General features: G+C 38.9%; 1 protein-coding gene and 1 non-coding gene across 4 annotated transcripts in view; one reads left to right on the forward strand and one right to left on the reverse strand.

Moving 5' to 3' along the window:
• Positions 1-14,920, forward strand: part of LOC124403332 (neuropilin-1a-like) — an 85,500-nt gene extending 70,580 nt beyond the window's left edge. For 2 of the 3 annotated variants that reach the window (XM_046877020.1, XM_046877019.1), the window contains exons 15-16: positions 8,355-8,399; positions 12,351-14,920. In XM_046877020.1, the coding sequence (XP_046732976.1) occupies positions 8,355-8,399; positions 12,351-12,631 (326 nt within the window). In that variant the 3' untranslated portion in view covers positions 12,632-14,920. The remainder of the gene's footprint in view (positions 1-8,354; positions 8,400-12,350) is intronic. The other variant, XM_046877022.1, reaches the window with a different exon arrangement.
• Positions 6,667-6,739, reverse strand: trnag-ccc. The gene has a single exon. It is a non-coding gene; the product is annotated as a tRNA-Gly (tRNA).
• Positions 14,921-19,965: the final 5,045 nt, after the last annotated feature.

Here is a 19,965-nt window from a genome sequence, read left to right on the forward strand (position 1 = left end):
GGGTTTGAAAGCAGTGAGCGGAGGACATTCACCAGAACTACGAACACACACTACAGTAAACACATTAAGGTACGTAATTTCTCTACTATGGCGAACATCCAGTTCACTCAGTGTGTGAAGTGTGACATGTTTAGTCAGTCTTTCTCCGTTGTTAGCGATAATTTTATCTGTGAGAAGTGGCCAACCAGCAGAGACCGAGAGCCACATTTTTGACCGTGTTACCGCAAAGAGCCACATCATACACATGGGCACACATGAACATCACCCATCCCTTCCTCTTACACACACATACACACACACACACACACACACACACACACACACACACACACACACACACACACACACCTCTGCTCAGCCAGATTTATTGTAAATGTCACACACCAACATAATGACAGAAATTGACTCCTACAGTTCTAAGACCACAGGCCAGTCATTTTCAACAATGAACATTGTGTGCACTGTCTCACACACACACAAACTCTGTTTAACCAAGTCCACAAACAAAAATATAATAATTTACAATAGCGTTTTTCTTTTACTATGCATGTTACTTAGTGGGACTTTTGACATTCTTTGCCTTTCCCCTTCAAATCTGCCTCGTATTCCGTTGTTGCCACTCGAAGTGATTCTTTCACATTAGTGTCAGTCAGAACAGATCGATGCTTTGATTTCACGTGTTTCAGGGTGGAAAACAAGGACTTGGTGTTTTTTTTATGTGCGTGTTCACTTCGCTTGAGTGTAATACGGTATTTTCGTCAAATGCGCATGTGCGTGAGATGAATATTCCGCAGGGGTGGGCAATTAATTTTTACAAGGGGCCACATGAGAAACCTGAATTGTGTCAGAGGGCCACACCAACGATAATATTTTAGGGATGCACTAAAATGAAAATTCAATTCAAAAGGCAATGAAATCCATCATTTTTTGTGTTATGCCTTTTGCCTCAGCACAATCACTGGAAAACTTTCCTGCCTTTTCAAAAACGTCCGCTACAGACGGAGTGCGCATGCTCGGATTAAATTTACTTTTCTGCGCCGCGTTCTTCTTATATTTAGAATGGCAATCGGGATGTTTGGATTTCAGGTGATAAATTAAACCCGACTTGGAGAAACTCTTTGCAGATACACCCATTCTTGAAATTTCAGCATTGCATGTTTTGCAAATCGCTATCCACACACTGCAGACATGTTGCTCTTATCCAGATAACCGTGTGCTGCTGCGCTTTTTTATTGCGTCATTACAATTTTGTTTCTGCTGTGTTGTTTCGGTGATTTAGAAAACATTAAAAATCAAACACACAAAAATCGATATGAACGTAAGAGCCGCATGAAACCAGCCAAAGAGCCACATGAGGCTCGCGAGCCGCGGGTTGGCCACCCCTGGTCTAGAGAGAAGTAGTGAGTGTGAGAGCAGTCCAGGTTCTGCAGGGGAAAGTCTGGATGCCCTAGGTGAAGGTAATATTCCCCCGACTCCGGCATTAGAGCCTTCGCAGCGGGGCGAATGGGTGATGACTCGGCGGCATACTCGCAAAGCCAAAGCTAACGTTAAGGCTCGCCCACGGGAGCACCATTCCTCTCCGCTTCACGTGTCCAACAGGTTTGCTCTCCTCAGTGAAGCACCCGCTGAGAAACCTGAAAGAGCTCTGGTTTTAGGAGACTCCATTCTGAGGCACATGAAATTAGCTAGACCTTTAGGGGCACCAGCAGCACAGGTTATGTGTATACCGGGAGCCAGGGCGCCGGACATAGCAGGTCAGCTTAGATTCTAAGGAAAGCACAGGTTCTCTAAGATAGTTTTTCACACAGGAGCTAATGATATACGCCTTCGACAGTCAGAGGTTACTAAGAGTAATATTATAGAGGTGTGTAAATTAGCGAAGGCAATGTCAGATGCAGTAACATGCTCTGGCCCTATCCCAATGCGACGTGGCGATGTAGCCTACAGCAGGTTATGGTCGCTGAACTGCTGGATGTCCGAGTGGTGCTCCAAAAATAATGTGGGCTTCATTAATAATTGGAGCATTTTTGAGGGCAAGGCTGGCCTGTTAGGGCGGGACGGCATCCATCCCACCCGGGAAGGTGCTGCTCTCATTTCTTGTAGTATAGGTAATAGTCTCAGAACAGCAATAGTTAACAAGTGACTGTCTAGAGCCAAGGCCAGGGAGCAGACAGACAGGCTAAACCGACCGTCTGCTAGCTGCACAGAGTCGTCACTCAGGATCCACCATATTGAGACTGTGTCTGTCCCCCGAGCAAAACCAAAATATAGGAATTATCAGAAAGTCTGTTTTAGTAACCTGATTAACATTAAATTAAATAGGACTGAACGCACAGCCAGCACCTCTGATCTAAAAATTAAATTGTTGAGTATTAGATCTCTCACGTCAAAAGTGCTTACTATAAACAAAATTATTACCGACCAGGAGTTTAATATAATGTGTTTGACAGAAACATGGATTAAATCGAATGAATATGTAGCACTAAATGAGGCGAGTCCTCCTGGGTATAGTTACATACACCAACCCCGTCTAAATGGCAGAGGAGGTGGAGTCGCAGCTATTTATAATAATAATCTAAACGTCACACAAAAGTCTAAACAAAAATGTAAAACATTTGAAGTTCTTTACACCAACATAAAATATTCAGTGTCCGAAAGCAGGTCCAGTCAGTTAATTCCACTAATTATTATTTATAGACCCCCAGGGCCCTACTCTGATTTTCTGATAGAATTTGCAGATTTCATTACAAATTTAGCTACTTCTTTAGACAAAGCATTAATTGTTGGTGACTTTAATATTTATTTTGATAATCAGGAAGACTCCTTACGAGCACCAGTTGTGTCCATTCTAGAGTCAGTTGGAATTAATCAGAATGTTATAGGACCCACTCATAGTGGTGGACACACTCTCGATTTGTTGTTAACATTTGGATAAAAAAAAAAGAAAAAACTTAGTCATAATTCCACAGTCTGAAGCTATTTCAGACCATTATCTAATCTCGTTTAAAATTTGCCTTAGTCATTGCATTTCTACCTCACCACGTTACCGTGTTAAGCGTACTTTCACGTTAGCTACAGCAGTGTGTTTTATCAATAATCTTCCAGAAATTACGATATTAGATAGATCTCCGTCAGACCCCGCAGAGCTCGACTGGGCCACTGAACATCTAGAAACAACGTTACGTTACACTCTAGTTGATGTAGCTCCCCTTAAGACCAAAATGATCAGGGACAAAAAATTAGCACAGTGGTATAATGATCATACGCGCACCTTAAAACAGACCACTCGGAAATTTGAACGTAAATGGCGTCAAACAAAATTAACAGTATTTCAAATAGCATGAAAGGAGAGCCTCCTAAATTATAGAAAATCTCTTAGTGCTGCTAGATTAGCATATTTCTCCACCCTCATAAAAAATAACAAGCATAATCCTAGATTTTTATTCAGCACGGTAGCAAAATTAACAGGAGATAAAAGCACTGCGCTAACATGCACACCATCAATAGGTAGTAATGATTTCATGAACTTTTTTAATAATAAAATTGAAAACATCAGGCAAGAAATCCAGACGGTTAATATAAATCCAAATTATTTTACAAGTAACCCTGTATACAGCAGTGTAATTATAGCAGACAATCTACTACAAAGCTTCACTCCTATTCATGAGAATGACTTAATTTCATTAATTTCCTCATCAAAACCATCAACCTGCATTCTCGATCCCTTGCCTACAAGTTTCTTTAAACAGATAACTCCAGAGGTAATTGAACCTGTTTTAAAAATAATAAACTCTTCCATTAGCACTGGTTATGTACCTAAATCCTTCAAACTGGCAGTTATCCACCCCCTTATTAAGAAACCTGACCTTGACCCATGTCAGTTGTCCAACTACAGACCAATATCAAATCTCCCCGTTATATCCAAAATTTTAGAAAAGGTTGTAGCACAGCAGTTATGCTCACACCTACTTATGAATAACATTTTTGAAATGTATCAGTCAGGGTTTCGGCCTCATCATAGCACAGAGACGGCGCTAGTTAAGGTGGTAAATGACCTATTATTGGCCTCTGATCAGGGTTTTGTCTCCTTACTCATTTTGCTCGACCTTAGTTCAGCTTTTGACACCATTGATCACACTATACTACTTGCTAGACTTGAGAACGTTGTTGGAATAAAAGGAACAGCTCTCTCTTGGCTCAGGTCTTATTTGACTGATCGCTATCAGTTTGTTGATGTAAATTGTTAGTTATCCACACTCTATGAGGTAAAGTTTGGTGTTCCTCAAGGATCTGTCTTAGGCCCACTACTTTTCTCTTTATATATGCTGCCTCTTGGTGAAATCATTCATAAACATGGGATTCGCTTCCATTGCTATGCTGATGACACACAGCTGTATATTTCAGCAAAGCTAGATGAGCGAGATCAGCTTAACAATGTTGAGTGTGTAAAGGACATTAGACAGTGGATGCTTAATAACTTTCTTCTGCTCAACTTAGATAAGACGGAAGTACTTTTACTAGGACCACATGCAGCTAGAAGTAAACTTTCTGATTATGTAGCATCTCTGGATGGTGTTTCTGTTTCAGCGTGTACGGCTGTCAAAGACCTTGGTGTAATTATTGACCCGAGTCTTTCTTTTGAGTCTCACGTGAATAATATCACCAGGATCGCCTTCTTTCACCTTAGAAATATTGCTAAAAAGAAATATGATGTTGTTACAGGATGAAGAAAAACTAGTTCATGCTTTTGCTACTTCTAGATTAGACTACTGTAACGCTTTACTGTCTGGGTGTGCGAGTAAGTGCATAAATAAGCTAGATAAATCAGAATAAATAAATCAGAATGCAGCATCAAGAGTCCTCACTAGATCTAGGAAATATGACCACATCACCCGTTTTAATCAGTCTACACTGGCTCCCAATTAAATCTCGCATTGATTATAAAATACTACTACTGACGTATAAAGCACTTAACGGTCTCGCACCGCAGTATCTGAGTGAACTTCTGTACCAGTATGATCCTCCACGCCTACTTAGATCAAAAGGTGCTGGCTATCTGTTGGTTCCTCAAATAATGAAGACTACAGCAGGGGGTAGATCTTTCTCTTATAAAGCCCCACAGTTATGGAACAGCCTTCCAACCAGTGTTCGGGACTCTGACCCAGTCTCAGTGTTCAAGTCGAGGTTGAAAACTTATTTATTTAGTCAAGCCTTTTATCAGTAGATTTTTCTTAGGTAAAGGCTCAGATCTGGAGGGAGCATGGATATAGAGTGTTTGGTAAACTGGTATATTTGTATGCTGTCGTCCCCTCACATTCACACGTTCACTCGAGTTTGTTGACAGTGGTGTGGTGGGTCGTCTCATATCCCAGAGATCCTTCATGTCTGTGTTACCTTCTGGTTCTCCCTTTTAGTTATGCTGCCATAGCGAGTCTTGCCGGAGTCCAAACTGCACAGTGACATTAACTTTCATACACCAATAGGGACACTTAATAATCCATATCCTTCTCTTCCCGTCACCCTCTTCTCTCTCTCTCTCTCTCGTTCGAGTTAAACATGCTCCTGAGGCTCCAGTGACCACTGTTCCTGCCCCTCTTCCCTCCGTGGATCTTCACACTTCTGTGCAGCTTGGGACGGTCTCTCATCAACACCTTGGGTGGTTCCATGTAACTCCGGAGTAGAACGGTTGCTTTAAGGATGGATTGGACTGTAGTTAATGTCAACAGTCTGCTACACTGACTCAAGAATACAGTTTGCTTCTGATCATCATCACTGCACCCCGCAACATTGTATATCTGCTTCAAATGGACATTTGGTGCAACCCAGATGAGAATGGGTTCCCTCTTGAGTCTGGTTCCTTTTAAGGTTTCTTCCTTATGCCATCTCGGGGAGTTTTTCCTTGCCACAGTTGCTCATCAGGGACAAACACATATTTACGTTTAATCACCACATTATCTGTGTAAAGCTGCTTTGAGACAATGTTCATTGTTAAAAGCGCTATACAAATAAAAATGAATTGAATTGAATTGAATGTTTTGGGGCTGTCGCTGGGGAACACGGATTTTCCATTCCCTTCAAAGATTTTCTACTGGGTTGAGATCTGGAGACTGGCTATGCCATGCCAGGACCTTGAAATGCTTCTTACGAAAGCCACTCCTTCGTTGCCCAGGCGGTGTGTTTGGGATCATTGTCATGCTGAAAGACCCCGCTACGTTTTATCTTCATTGCCTTTGCTGATGGAAGAAGGTTTTTACTCAAAACCTCACGATACATGGCCCCGTTCATTTTTTTCTTTACATGGATCAGTCGTCCTGGTCCCTTGGCAGAAGAATAGCCCCAATGCATGATGTTTCCACCCCCGTGCTTAAACAGTAGGTATGGTGTTCTTTGGATGCAACTTAGCATTCTTTCTCATCCAAACATGACAAGTTGAGTTTTTAACAAAAAGTTCTATTTTGGTTTCATCTGACCATATTACATTCTCCCAATCCTTTACTGGATCATCCAAATAAAAACTTTCTTTCGGCTTCTCCCGTTAGGGGTCGCCACAGCGGATCCTCCGCACGTTTTGATTTGGCACATGTTTTTACGCTGGATGCCCTTCCTAACGCAACCCTCCTCAATTTATCCGGGCTTGGGACCGGCACTGAGAGTGGCTGGGGATGGTTCCCTGACCGGGAATCGAACCCGGGTCGCAGCGGTGGGAACGCTGCGTCTTAACCACTAGACCACCAGGGGACCTTACTGGATCATCCAAATGCTCTCTAGCAAACTTCAGACGGGCCCGGACATGTACTGGCTTAAGCAGGGGGACACATCTGGCACTGCAGGATTTGAGTCTCTGGCAGCATAGTGTGTTACTGATGGTAGCCTTTGTTACTTTGGTCCCAGCTCTCTGCAGGTCATTCACTAGGTTCCCCCGTTTGGTTCTGAGATTTTTGCTCAGCGCTCTTGTGATCATTTTGACCCCACGGGGTGAGATCTTGTGTGGAGCCCCAGATCAAGGCAGATTATCAGTGGTCTTGTATGTCTTCCATTTTCTAATAATTGCTCCCACAGTTGATTTTCAAGCTGCTTACCTATTGCCTATTGTCTTCCCAGCCTGGTGCAGGTCTACAATTTTGTTTCTGGTGTCCTTTGACAGCTCTTTAGTCTTGGCCATTTTGGAGTTTGACTGTTTGAGGTTGTGGACAGGTGTCTTTTATACTGATAACGAGTTTAAACAGGTGCCATTAATACCGGTAACAAGTGGAGGACAGAGAAGCCTCTTAAAGAAGTTGTTACAGGTCTGTGAGAGCCAGAAATCTTGCTTTTTGGTAGGTGACCAAATACTTATTTTCCACCATAATTTGCAAATAAATTCTTTAAAAATCAGACAATGTGATTTTCTGGATTTTTTTTTCTCATTTTGTCTCTTATAGTTGAAGTGTACCTATGATGAAAATTACAGGCCTCTCTCATCTTTTTAATGGGAAAACTTGCACAATTGATGGCTAACTAAATACTTTTTTGCCCCACTGTGTATATAATTATGTATATATATTTTATATATATATATATATATATATATATATATATATATATATATATATATATATATATATATATCACACAGTGCATCCAGAAAGTATTCACACCGCTTCACTTTTTCCACATTTTACTATGTTACAGCCTTATTCCAAAATGGATTAAATTCATTATTTTCATAAATTCTATATATTCAAATAAAAAAAAATTAATAAAATTTTATTTGTCACATACACATACATACAGGGTACAACATGCAGTGAAATGCTTATTTATATTCTTATTTATATTATATTATGCTCATTTATATTCTGTTGGACCTTATATAGACAGGTGTGTGTCTGCCCAAATCATGTCCAATCAACTAAATGTGCCACACGTGGACTCTAATCAAGCTGTAGAAACATCTCAAGGATGATCAGTGAAAACAGGATGCACCTGAGCTCGAGCTTGAGTGTCATGGCAAAAGTTGTGCATACTTATGAACATGATTTTCTTTTTCATTTTAATATGCAAAGATTTCAAATAAACTTCATGTTTTCACAACTTTCATGTTGTCATTATGGTGTATTGTTTGTAGAATTTAATAGAATAAAATAATTAACTAAATCCATTTTGGAATAAGGCTGTAACATAAAATGTGAAAAAAGAAAAAAGTGAAGCGCCGTCCATTCTTGCCAGATGCACTGTGTATGTATGTATGTATGTATGTATGTGTATATATGTATGTGTGTGTATATATATATATATATATATATATATATATATATATATACATATAATTTAAAATCTGTGTGTGTGTATGTGTGTGTGTGTGTGTGTTTCAGATCCACAGTATGAGGTGATATCTGTTACAGCTAAACAAGAGCCTGGTATGTTGTCCCTTGCATGTACCAGTCTTCTCTGTTTATTCTTTAAATACTTCATTTTTTTTCTCTTGTTATGTTACTAATTGCCAGTACAAACAGTACATCTTTTTGGATTTTATTATGCCTTTGCCACTGGGAGGCTTTACTCTCTGAGAGAGTCTGTGAGGTGTGCCAGAGCCATACCTCAAGAACTAGTGGATGTTTTGATTTAGTTTAAGGTAGATGCTAGATACTAGATACTAGTTTAAGGATATACTTTTGTATAGTTTTATTTAATATTTAATTTAATATGTAAATGTATTGATATTAATATGTAAATGTAGTGAGAGCCGCACACTTAATCCACAGGACCTACCTGACTCTACACTGATCATCCATATCATTAAAACCAAAACCAACAAAACAGCTCTGAAGTAATGTACACCACAAACCCCCCAAAGGTGTACTGTGGCATCTAGCACCAAGATGTTGGCAGCAGATCCTTTAAGTCCAGTAAGTTTTGACAACCCTTTAAGCATCTGTTTGACGTACTGGACAAACAAATCTGATCCACTAAGGCACCACTTTGTAAATAACAGGATATAATAAATCTGCATGTCTTAGGGTCCCTGGTGGTCTAGTTGTTAGGATGCGGCCCTCTCACCACTGCGGCCCGGGTTTTATTACCGGTCAGGGAACCAACCCCAGCCATTAGGGTTGCACAAGCCTTAGTGCCGGTCCCAAGCCCGGATAAATGGGGAGGGTTGCGTTAGGAAGGGCATCCAGCGTAAAACGTGCCAAATCGAACATGCAGATCACGAATGCGGATGATCTGCTGTGGCGACCCCTAATGGGAGAAGCTGAAAGAAAAGTAATAAATCTGCATGTCTTGTGGCATGATACTACAGCACACCTTCAGAAGTATTGTGGAGTCTATGCCACAAAATATCAGGACTTTAATGGCAGTACAAGGGGGACCTACATAATATTAGGGAGGTAGGTTTAAAGCTATGGCTGATCAGTGTGTACTTTGTATATATACTTTTTTAATTCTTGACATTTTACTTTATGTATGCAGAAGTGCAAGCAGCATTGCTTACACACTCTTCTGGAAATGTTATCTACATCTGGAGGATTAAGTCAAATGCTAAATCACGTCTCTGTAATACATTTATTGATTTCATTCACATATTAAACTCAAAAGCTCTGTCTCTCTTAAAAAATTGTGAGACAGCCCATAAGTGGCCTGCCTCTTCATCCCATATGTTTTGTTGTATGCAAACATAGTGGGAATGAAAGAGAGTGGCTGTGGGATGATGCCTCGGTTTGAATATGGCTATCTATCCCTGGGTGCAGCATCATTCCTAAAGGCCCCTGTACTGCTTACCAAGCCATTGCGATCGAGATGGTCCCTTCTGGCTTGTTTGGTGATGCCGTAGATGCGGTTGTCGACCAGTTCTAGGAGGCAAAAAAGACGGTCAGCGGTATTTTAGCACTACCTCCCTCGCTGCTCCCAGGGGGCTGCTCGGTGGGCGCAGCCCAAGCCTGGTGTGTCCGGGCACCGCAAAGCCCAAAAACAGAGCTTCACCACTCGGACCCCCGGAGAGATTCAGGGCCTGCCGGGCGATGCTCCAGGCCCAAGACTAAAGAGTCAGCAGACCCGAGGGCCGTCCTCTCCATTAACCCTGCCATGGTGCGTGCATCAGTGCACAGGCACCTCCAGCGGGTGTCTCCCTCCACCTCCGCCTGGTCTCGTAGCAGATGGAGGAGACCCGCTGCCTCATAGGCGGCCCTAATGGCTGCAGGGCACTGTTTTAGCCGCTCTGGATGGGTCAGAGATGAGTCTCGAGAGACAGGTTCCTTTAAGAGACTTTAAGAGACTGACAGGAAAGCCTGCCAGATGTGTCTCAGTGTGTCCTGCGCACTGTAGAAAAGGGCTACTTGATTCAGTTCGGGTTCTCTCCACCCCGCTTTGCAGGCTCTGTTCCTGGAATAAGAAGTACTCAATTGCTTAAGGAAGGAGGCAATCAAGGTGGTCCCTCCCTTAGACAGAAAGTCTAGGGTTCTACAGCCGGTACTGCGTGGTTCTAAAGAAGATTGGGGGGTTGCGTACGATTCTAGATCTACGCTCCTTGAACTTGTTCAGCCTTGCGCTCTCACCCCGCACCTCCATGAAGTGCATGGTTACGACTTTCACTCCGCTGCGACTGAGACGGGGTATCTGCATTGTGAACTTTATCGATGACTGGTTGATATAAGCTTGATCAGAGCATCTAGCAGTCCAGCATCGAGTGTATGAAGGAGCTGGGGTTAAGACTAAACACCAAGAAGAATGTGCTTTCTCCAGTACTGAGAACCGCCTTCTTAGGCGTAGTTTGGGACTCATGCAAGCACAGCTGTCTTCCACTTGGATTGAGTCAATCCTCACAGCAGTCAAGAGAGTAAACGAAGGCCAGTCACTGACTGTAAAGCAGTTCCAGGGGCTGCTTGGGCTCATAGCAGCAGCGTCCAATATGATTCCACTTTGCCTTCTGCACATGAGACCCCTCTAGTGGTGGCTCAGAGACAGCACCATCAAGGTCTCACGGCGAGCCCTTCAAGCCTTAGATGTGTGGAAATAACCTGCGTTCCTGAGCCCCATCCTTGGAGCTTTTTTTTGTTGTGTAATGCTAACAACACCTGTTCTCTGCATGGTGGAAGCACCACCAATTTGACCCAGTTAACTGCCTGGTTGGGTCAGTGCTGGAGTTCCTGCAAGCTTTTTAAGATACGGGGGCAAGACATCACATCTTTGTATCGGCTGCTGCCCCTTGTTCATTGGGTGAATCTTACACCTGTGTAAGACATTAAAGCTGCACAATATAACAGACATTGTGCACCCTGAACTAAATAATATTCAAGCTGTGGCATCACAATTGGAAGTTTAGTCTGAACAGCAGATTAAAAAAAAGTTGGACTTATTAAAGCAAAGGCTAACACCAGAGGAAAGAAGGTTGCTAAAAGAATACTATAATGGAAAAGTGGTTTTGGTTATTTTAGATCCCTTTCCAAAACCTCTAATTACCCCTGACTTAAAAGGTCTAACTGGGTCCTTATTGGATTTGGAAAGGCAAATCTTGGGTTTTCAAGATTCTCAAAGTAATGTGTTATACACATGTTGTGTAAAAGTGTTAAACAAAACCAGCCTTAAAGGTTGAAAGGATACGGTGTGGAGTGAGAAACTGGTGTTGGAAGGCGATGTAAAACCAGTAGGGAGAATTTTGTACAAACCACCCTTAGATAAATGCACAGGTGATCTCCAGTGGAAAGTTTTACATGGCACAGTTGCTGTTAATGCTTTTGTGAATGCTATTAATCCTGATGTATCAAATAAATGTGCAGTATGCAAAGAAAAGGAAACAATTTTTCACTGCTTTTTTATAGTGATCAAGAATGATAGTTATTTGGTGTACTTAAATGAGCCTTTTTGATTTTCTGTGAGAAATTCTTCTTTCAGAGCTTTATTTTTGGTCCATATTATAAAGCATCTGAAAAGGAGGGAAAAGTCGGTTGTTACATGTTTTGATTGGACAAGCTAAAAGGTCGATTTACTTTACAAGGTAACTAAAGATAGATGGTGGGGAGGAGCATGGAATAGAGTTGATTTTAAAAAAATGTGGTGAAAAGTCAGGTCCTGATTGATTTTAAGTTTTACAAACTGATCAATGATGTGGAAAGTTTTTCAGGGAAGTGGGGTTATAATGAAGCTATTTGCATTGTAATTGATGGAATGTTGTCCTTCAGTTCTGTTTTTAAATAGGTGGTGGCTTTATAAGAAATAATTTCATGTGGATATACAGAGACTGGAAATGGCATTTAATTTTGAAACATAAAGTATAGTTGCTTTTATGATTAAATAAAGTTGATATGAAAAACTCAATCTCTCTCTCTCTCTCTCTCTCTCTCTCTCTCTCTCTCTCTCTCTCTCTCTCTCAGCAAAGTTTGATGTTAAGCAGAGTACTGAGGACTTCGCGTGGAACTTCGGGCAGCAGGGTAGCTCTATGCTAAAGACACTGAACCCCATTTTGATCACAATCATTGTGATGAGTGCCATGGGTGTGTTGCTAGGGGCTGTGTGTGTTGCATTGCTGTATTGCACCCTGTCCCACAATCTTGAGGAAACCACTTCTGCCCTTGAGAAGTACAACTTTGAGCTTGTTGATAACCTGAAGCTAAAGGGGAAAGTGAACAGACACAAATCATACACAGATGTGTAAGGACCAGTGCTATGCAAACTCTTAAACAAACATTTAATAAAAGCTTGTGACTTCTGATAGTTTACAACTAAATTGTGTTTTTATCTCGACATGCAGAGACTGACCACCAGGTGTTTTTGAAGAAAACTAATGCTAAAATTAAAACTAATGCTCTAGCTTGTTTACCAGTTGGTTGGTTGGTCTATTTTTGTCCTTCGCTTTTAATACTTAATTATAATGTGGCCAGTCAGTATGAAAATAGTTATGTGTGGCTTGCAGCTTAGGTTAAATCCAAATACTGCCTTTATAGACATTTTGCTTAATTTCCTTACCTGGTCCTCATCTTGCAACTACAATTGCACTCTGCGGTTGAAATTCAAAAACGAAAACTAAAATCGTATTTTTTTTTTTAGCCCTGTTTCCAATTTTTGTACTGTAACTTCTTTTCTCTATATAGAGACAGCAATGTGCTAAATCAACTAAGGGAGTAAAAATAAATTTTTAGGTCACAAAGGTCGCATAAAATTGCAACACCATCTGCAAAATTCCTGCTCTTGGGATCTGCAGGGATCAAATATATGTATCCAGTTATGTTTTACCTTCCAAAGCCACAAGGACCTTTAAGACAATGGTAATATAATGACTTTTTCTAAATGTATTGTCATGAAGTTTAACATTTAACATATAACTGTATAAATTACAATTTATGTAAACATTGTGCATTCTTACCTTGTGGTGAATTTATGGGACGTCTACTCTTGGGAAGAATGTCAACTGTTTTGAATGTTTTCTACTTGTGAATATTATTCCTCACTGTAGAATGCTGGAGCTATTGCATCTCTAAGGTAATTGCTAATGTTTTCCCTTCTTGGAATTGTGTTAACACAGCTGGATTCTCCAGCAAACTGCTAAATTTTGGGTTTTTATATGGATAGTCACACTTGCTGATGATTAAAATAATCAAGGGCATTTAATTAGAGCATCTGGCTGCTACCTAACCTTTTCAATCCTACAAAAGCAGTAATGATGTACTTAGTTTTTCATTTTGTATATATTTGTGGGAGAGCGAAGGGTTTGGGGAAAAGAAGACCACTACAGGACAGGTTCAAAATCAAAGAAATGTTAATTTTTTATAAGCTCCATGCTCAGTGTCGCAGCCTTACGTTCCCAGGCGCGCACGCACACACACACACACACACACACACACACACACACACACACACACACACACACACACACATCCTCCCGCTCCTCCTTAAATACTCCCTCTCATCACTGCAAGAGAGAGAACACACGTTAGTCACAATCCCCTTCAGGTGTGTCATTCCCGTGTCTATCTGCTCCCGGTCTCGCCCTCCATTCATATTCATATTTAAAATAAATATTGGTGTTTTACTTTACAGTACAGTAAATTTCTTTAATTTAAATACAATGGCATGCTAGGAAGTTGGAGTCAGTGTGTAAGGTCAGACATGATTGGGCACTCTGGAGCTTTGCTGAACATTGATGCCGGGGACTGATCCCCTGACCTTCTGATTAATAACCACTCTTTAACCATTGAGCCACCACTCTTCCAAGTTTCTGTTTAACCACGATGTAAGCTGGTTTTAATTATATACACAGAGTAGTGGATCATTCTACAAGATTCATACCTTGTTCAGTACCTTAGCACTGACCCTTAGATCATTAAAATTTTATATAATAAAATACAGGTGTCACTGATAGCTTTATAACTTGGTGTTTCAGACTATGCACATGGGCAGCAAAGTACTGCTCCTTCTACTACAGCCTGCAATCCAATCCTTAACCATTGTTCTGTGACCGAGCAAATCTAATCTTCCAAATTAATTGAACCTATATTATAACAAACAGGCTAACCTTGGACCTGGACTGAGAACCGCCTTCTTGCAGCAGTTGTAGATTAATGTTGCTGTAATTTAAACTGATGAAATTCCAATCAGAAGTGCACATTTTTTCCCACTGAGCTACCACTTCCCCAAATCCACATGACCTGCTATGTAATGACCTACCACCTTATCTACATGACCTGCAGTGACTCTAAACAAGAAATGCTAAAATTAGGGCCCACAGGCCTATAGTGACATTTGATTAGGCCTGCCATGACATATAGGAGTAGATGCAAAAAAATGCAATTTGGAAAAACTTCTGAAAATAAAAAAATAAGTATGTACCTCATTACAGGTCATCTGTATTAAGCACTGAACAATATTCTACAATACATTTAATTGTTTCTCAATGTACTGAAACTGAAAAAGAATTTTGAAAATAAAACTGCATTAGTTAAGCAGATTATGGAGTAATGTATTACATTTATTTTTTAATGTTAAATATTTGAATTTATAAACTTTAAACTTGAATTTTTATATAATGTTTGGTATAATGCAACATATATTATTGGCATACAGCAAGTTTGGTTTTTAGCTCTCCAAAAAAGGCTTTAAATCAGCCATATGATAAAGAATTACCCACCTTAGATTGTGCCAGTGTCAGTGGGAATGGTGGGGTCTCCAGGGACCAGACTTGTTCATTATCTATCTATCTATCTATCTATCTATCTATCTATCTATCTATCTATCTATCTATCTATCTATCTATCTGTCTGTCTGTCTGTCTGTCTGTCTGTCTGTCTGTCTGTCTGTCTGTCTGTCTGTCTGTGATGATTATTATGTGCAATTACAAATTACATAATTTCAGAAAATCACAATTGATTTTTGTTTTTCAGAAGTCAATCTGTATAAGTGGGGAGGTAAATATTCATATTATTAAAATTTCAGTCAGTTAAGCCTCTAAAGCCCCACAAATTAACCAGTAGTGGACGAAGTACACAAACCATGTAGAGATAAACTAGGTAAAATATTTCTCCAGTAAAAGTAGATGTGCTCCCTTCATGAGCCCTAAATCTTCTTATCAACTACTTTAAAACATCTTGCAAATAAGGACAAATAAGCAAGTTAACTTCTGAATAACTTGCTTATTTATCCATATTTGCAAGACTTTTTTATACTTAGCATATACCAACAAGTGGCAATTAAAACAACAGCCTGATTGGTGGCTTACTGCAGGCTTGACTAATTGTGAATTTGACCACGCATAAATGAAAAGGAATGACCGATTTTGCTAAATGTAGTTGAGAAAATGTAAGATATTTGAATTTGAAATGAAGTGAAGTTAAAGTAAAATTCTCCCCAAATAGAAATACTTCAGTAAAGTATAGATATGTGAAAAAGCTTCTTAAGTACAGTAATGATTTACATTTACTTAAATACTGTCCACCACTGCAATTAACTCTCGCATCCACACAACATAGTAAGGGTTGCCAAAATAATTGGAAAGCTTTACTGTATGTAAATGACATTTTGCTTTGGAAAAGAATAACAGGTTACATTTTCACATTATGCACAAATTTAAAGATAATTAAACATTTATAAATATTATAAATAAAATAGTATTTCCATGGCTTTGCTAAGGTTGAATGTTGGAAGTAACGTTTTACTTTGAACTGATTTATTACAAAATGTCAAGTCAAGTAGATTTCATTGTCATTTTAACATAATTTAACAAAAATAGCACAAAAGTCAATATAAAAAAAATCAAGAATAAGTACTGTATATGTATACATTGGTTTGGATGTAAATATGTGGTTCAACATGTGTGCAATCCACAATTTTGTGCAAACAAAGTTTTGTTTAGTTCGTGTGTGTGTGTGTGTGTGTGTGTGTGTGTGTGTGTGTGTGTGTGTGTGTGTGTGTGCACGCCCAGGTGAAAAAGAAATATACTTAAGTTGTAATTAATTGGATGCACTTGTTATATTTTTATTATACTATACTAAGTGCATATTACATTTGTTATTTTGGAACAACTTTAAGTATATTAAGTGATAATTAATTAGATTAATTTAAAGGTAATTGCAATATAATTTAATATACTTAGTTGTGTTAAAATGGAACAACTTTATGTATATTTAGTGTAATTTAAGTGTACTTCTTTAAATTATATTTATAATTTACTTTAATGCTATACTTGAAGTACAGTTAAAGTATATTTTAAGCTTCAAATTAATGATCCCAGTATATTTACATCATAACTACGATTGTATTAGCAGAACACTAAAAGTGCTACATTAGTATATCAAGAATATGTTTTGCTAAATCATTCAGAATTATAGTAATATATTTTTATTGTATTAAAAATACAGTGCAATATACTTCTTTAGTACAAAAAACCTTCAAAAAATGCACACCGTCTTAGAAAACTCAAAAACTTTAATTTACTTAATTCACAAGGAACAGAGTAATCTTCTGCACAAACAGACAAAATGTACTAAAAAACTAAGTGCAGAACAAGCAAAAAACACAAAAACAGTTGTAGAACGGACACTATTTAAAACAAACATAAATCAACCATATCCTCACAGTGCAGGGCCACTTTTCTTTGAACAGGCCTTATTGTTACATTTTCTGCAAATGAGGGCTCGCACCTCAGACACTGTGGTACTTGGAAATTCTTTTATTTCAGTGTTTTTGAAAAGAGAAAAATAAACTATTTAAAAACAAAAGCAAAGTTTACCACTCTTATTTTTTTTACCTTTGTATTGCAATACAATACGATGTAATGATATTTCTCAGAGTTTTCACAGCCTGTGTGTGCTGCATTGGATAAAAGGTTAGAATACCAAACTCAACACCACCGATTACAGTGCATCTGGAAAGTATTCACAGTAAGGCTGTTACGATTCATTGAATAATTTGATTACAAAGAATAGTTTGGATTGATGAATTATAGTCCATTTAACCAAACACAGAACACCGTGTTCCCACGAACCATTATTACACCATACACAAAACTCTGGAGCGCTCTGCACAGGTAACAGCAGACCCTACAAAATGAAAAAATGGAAAAACGGAGAGAAAACAGCAAGGTGCAAGGAGAAGATTATGGCCGAAGAAAACGCCAGAAAGTTTCCAAAGTTTGGGATCACTTTAAACTAAAACAAAGAAAACACAGAATTTTATATTTTTATTTATCAGTGGTGCAACAATTAACAAAACTCATGGTTCGGATCATATTATGGTTTTGGAGACAAATCTAATATGCTTGCAATTTATATCAAGAAAGGTTACAGCAAAAAAAAAAATGCTCATATACATACATACATACCTGAAGGACTCTCAGACCACGATAAACAAAAATTGAACCCTTTGGACTGAATAGCAAGTGTCATGTCTGAAGGAAATCAGGCACCACTCATCACCTGGTCACTACCATCCTTACAGTGAAGCATGGTGGTGGCAGCATCATGCTGTGGGAATGTTAAACTGGGAGACTGGTCAGGATCAAAAGAAAGATGATTTTAGCAATGTACTGAGATATTCTTGATAAAAACCTGTGCTCTCGACCTCTGGGACGATGGTTTTTCTTCCAACAGAACAACCACCCTAAGCACAGAGACAAGATAACAAAGGAGTGGCTACTAGAAGCTCTGTGAATGTCCTTGAGTGGCCCAGCCAGAGCCCAGACTTTAACCTGTTTGAACATCTGGAGAGATCTAAAAAAAATTGCTGTTCACTGACGCTCCCCATCCAAATTGATGGAGCTTGTGATAAAAAAAATAAAAAAAAATGCCCAAAAATAGGTGTACCAAGTTTATAGCATCATACTCAAAAAGACTTGAGGCCATTATTGCTGCTAAAAGTACTTCAACAAAATACTGAGCAAAGGCTGTGAATACTTATGTATATGTGATTTTTTTCCATTTAATCTTTTTTGAAATAAGCCTGTAACATAACAAGATGTGAAAAAATGAAGCACTGAGAAATACTTTCCAGATGCACATTATATTTGTTTTATATTATTAAACAATAAAGAAACCAGAGAGAATTAAAGACAATGTATGTTGATCACTCTGGTTTATTTTAAAATATGGTATTTCTAATTGAACTGTCTACTTCAACTCTATGGGTCATGCAAAATTTGTAATATTTACCTCTTTAGCAAAAACATAGGAAAACCAGATGTCTATCAAAACATGATATGCAAACAGCAAATTGACAGCTAACTTTGCTCTATTAGGTCAGATTTTAAAATATCTAAAATAGAGGTGGAAGAATGCAAAGTAAGCTTGCCTTTTTTAACAAGAAATAAATCAGAGAGAAATATACCTTTCACATTATTTGCTATGAAATTAAAATATTGCTTACTGCTCTGTTCCTTGATCTAATTTTGCGCTGGGAAGTGGGTTAAACTTTCCTCATACCGATGCCCAGGACTGGTAAATGGCTAAAAGTGTCAGGGATCCTCCTGCCACGCCCCCTCCAATGGCTCCCTCTCAGCCACTCCCAACGCTATTCGCCGACACCTGTTCCACATTACCTGGCCCCTTCTCACTGAAGTTATTTCAGCCAAAGAGGGTAGCTTTTAGCGGGTAGGGTGTCCTAAATTTTTCCTCATTTAGAATATACGTTTGTGTATCTTTTGTTTAATAGGTAAAAGAAGGTTCATTTTTGTTGTTTACCTGCAATTAAACAACTTTCTTTTCCAGAGAAAAATAAAATCAAGATTAGACATTTATTTGTGAACAATTCTTAATAAAGAACTTAATATTTAATGGGGGTGTCCTAATTTTCTCACACACACACACACACACACACACACACACACACACACACACACACATTAGATTAGATTAGATTAGATTCAACTTTATTGTCATTACACATGTACAAGTACAAGGCAACGAAATGCATTTTGGGTCCAAACAGAGTACAATAACAGCAAGTGCAGGATATATATTTTTTACATGAATTTACATAGTTAAATAAAATTAAATATAGACTATAAACAGTAATTTAAATATGTACAGTTGTGTTCAAAATTATTCAACCCCCAATGCTGTAAATGGTTTTAGGGAATTTAGTGTACAATTGTAATTGTATTCAGAATGAAATCCTACAAGGACTTCTTAAAGAACCATATGCAACTAAAATGACATCAATTAGTTTTGTAATACAGTAGTAAATATTTCTTTTGTGAATTCTTCATTGACATAATTATTCAACCCCTTAAAGACTACCACTCTGAAGAACAGAGGTTCAATGAAGTGTTTTCAATCAGGTATTGAAAACACCTGTGGATATCAGGGAGCAGCAATAAAGCCTAATAAGCACCAATTAGGCAGCTTTAAAATGACTGTGATACTCAGCTCCTTCTAGACATTTACTGGTGTGGTTACAAACATGGTGAGGTCAAGAGAATGGTCCAGGAAGACAAGAGAACAGGTGATTACTCTTCACAGGAAGGGCAATGGCTATAAGAAGATTGCAAAGATGTTAAACATA

Source organism: Silurus meridionalis, chromosome 20 (genome assembly GCF_014805685.1).
Source record: "Silurus meridionalis isolate SWU-2019-XX chromosome 20, ASM1480568v1, whole genome shotgun sequence".
Taxonomy (NCBI): domain Eukaryota; kingdom Metazoa; phylum Chordata; class Actinopteri; order Siluriformes; family Siluridae; genus Silurus; species Silurus meridionalis.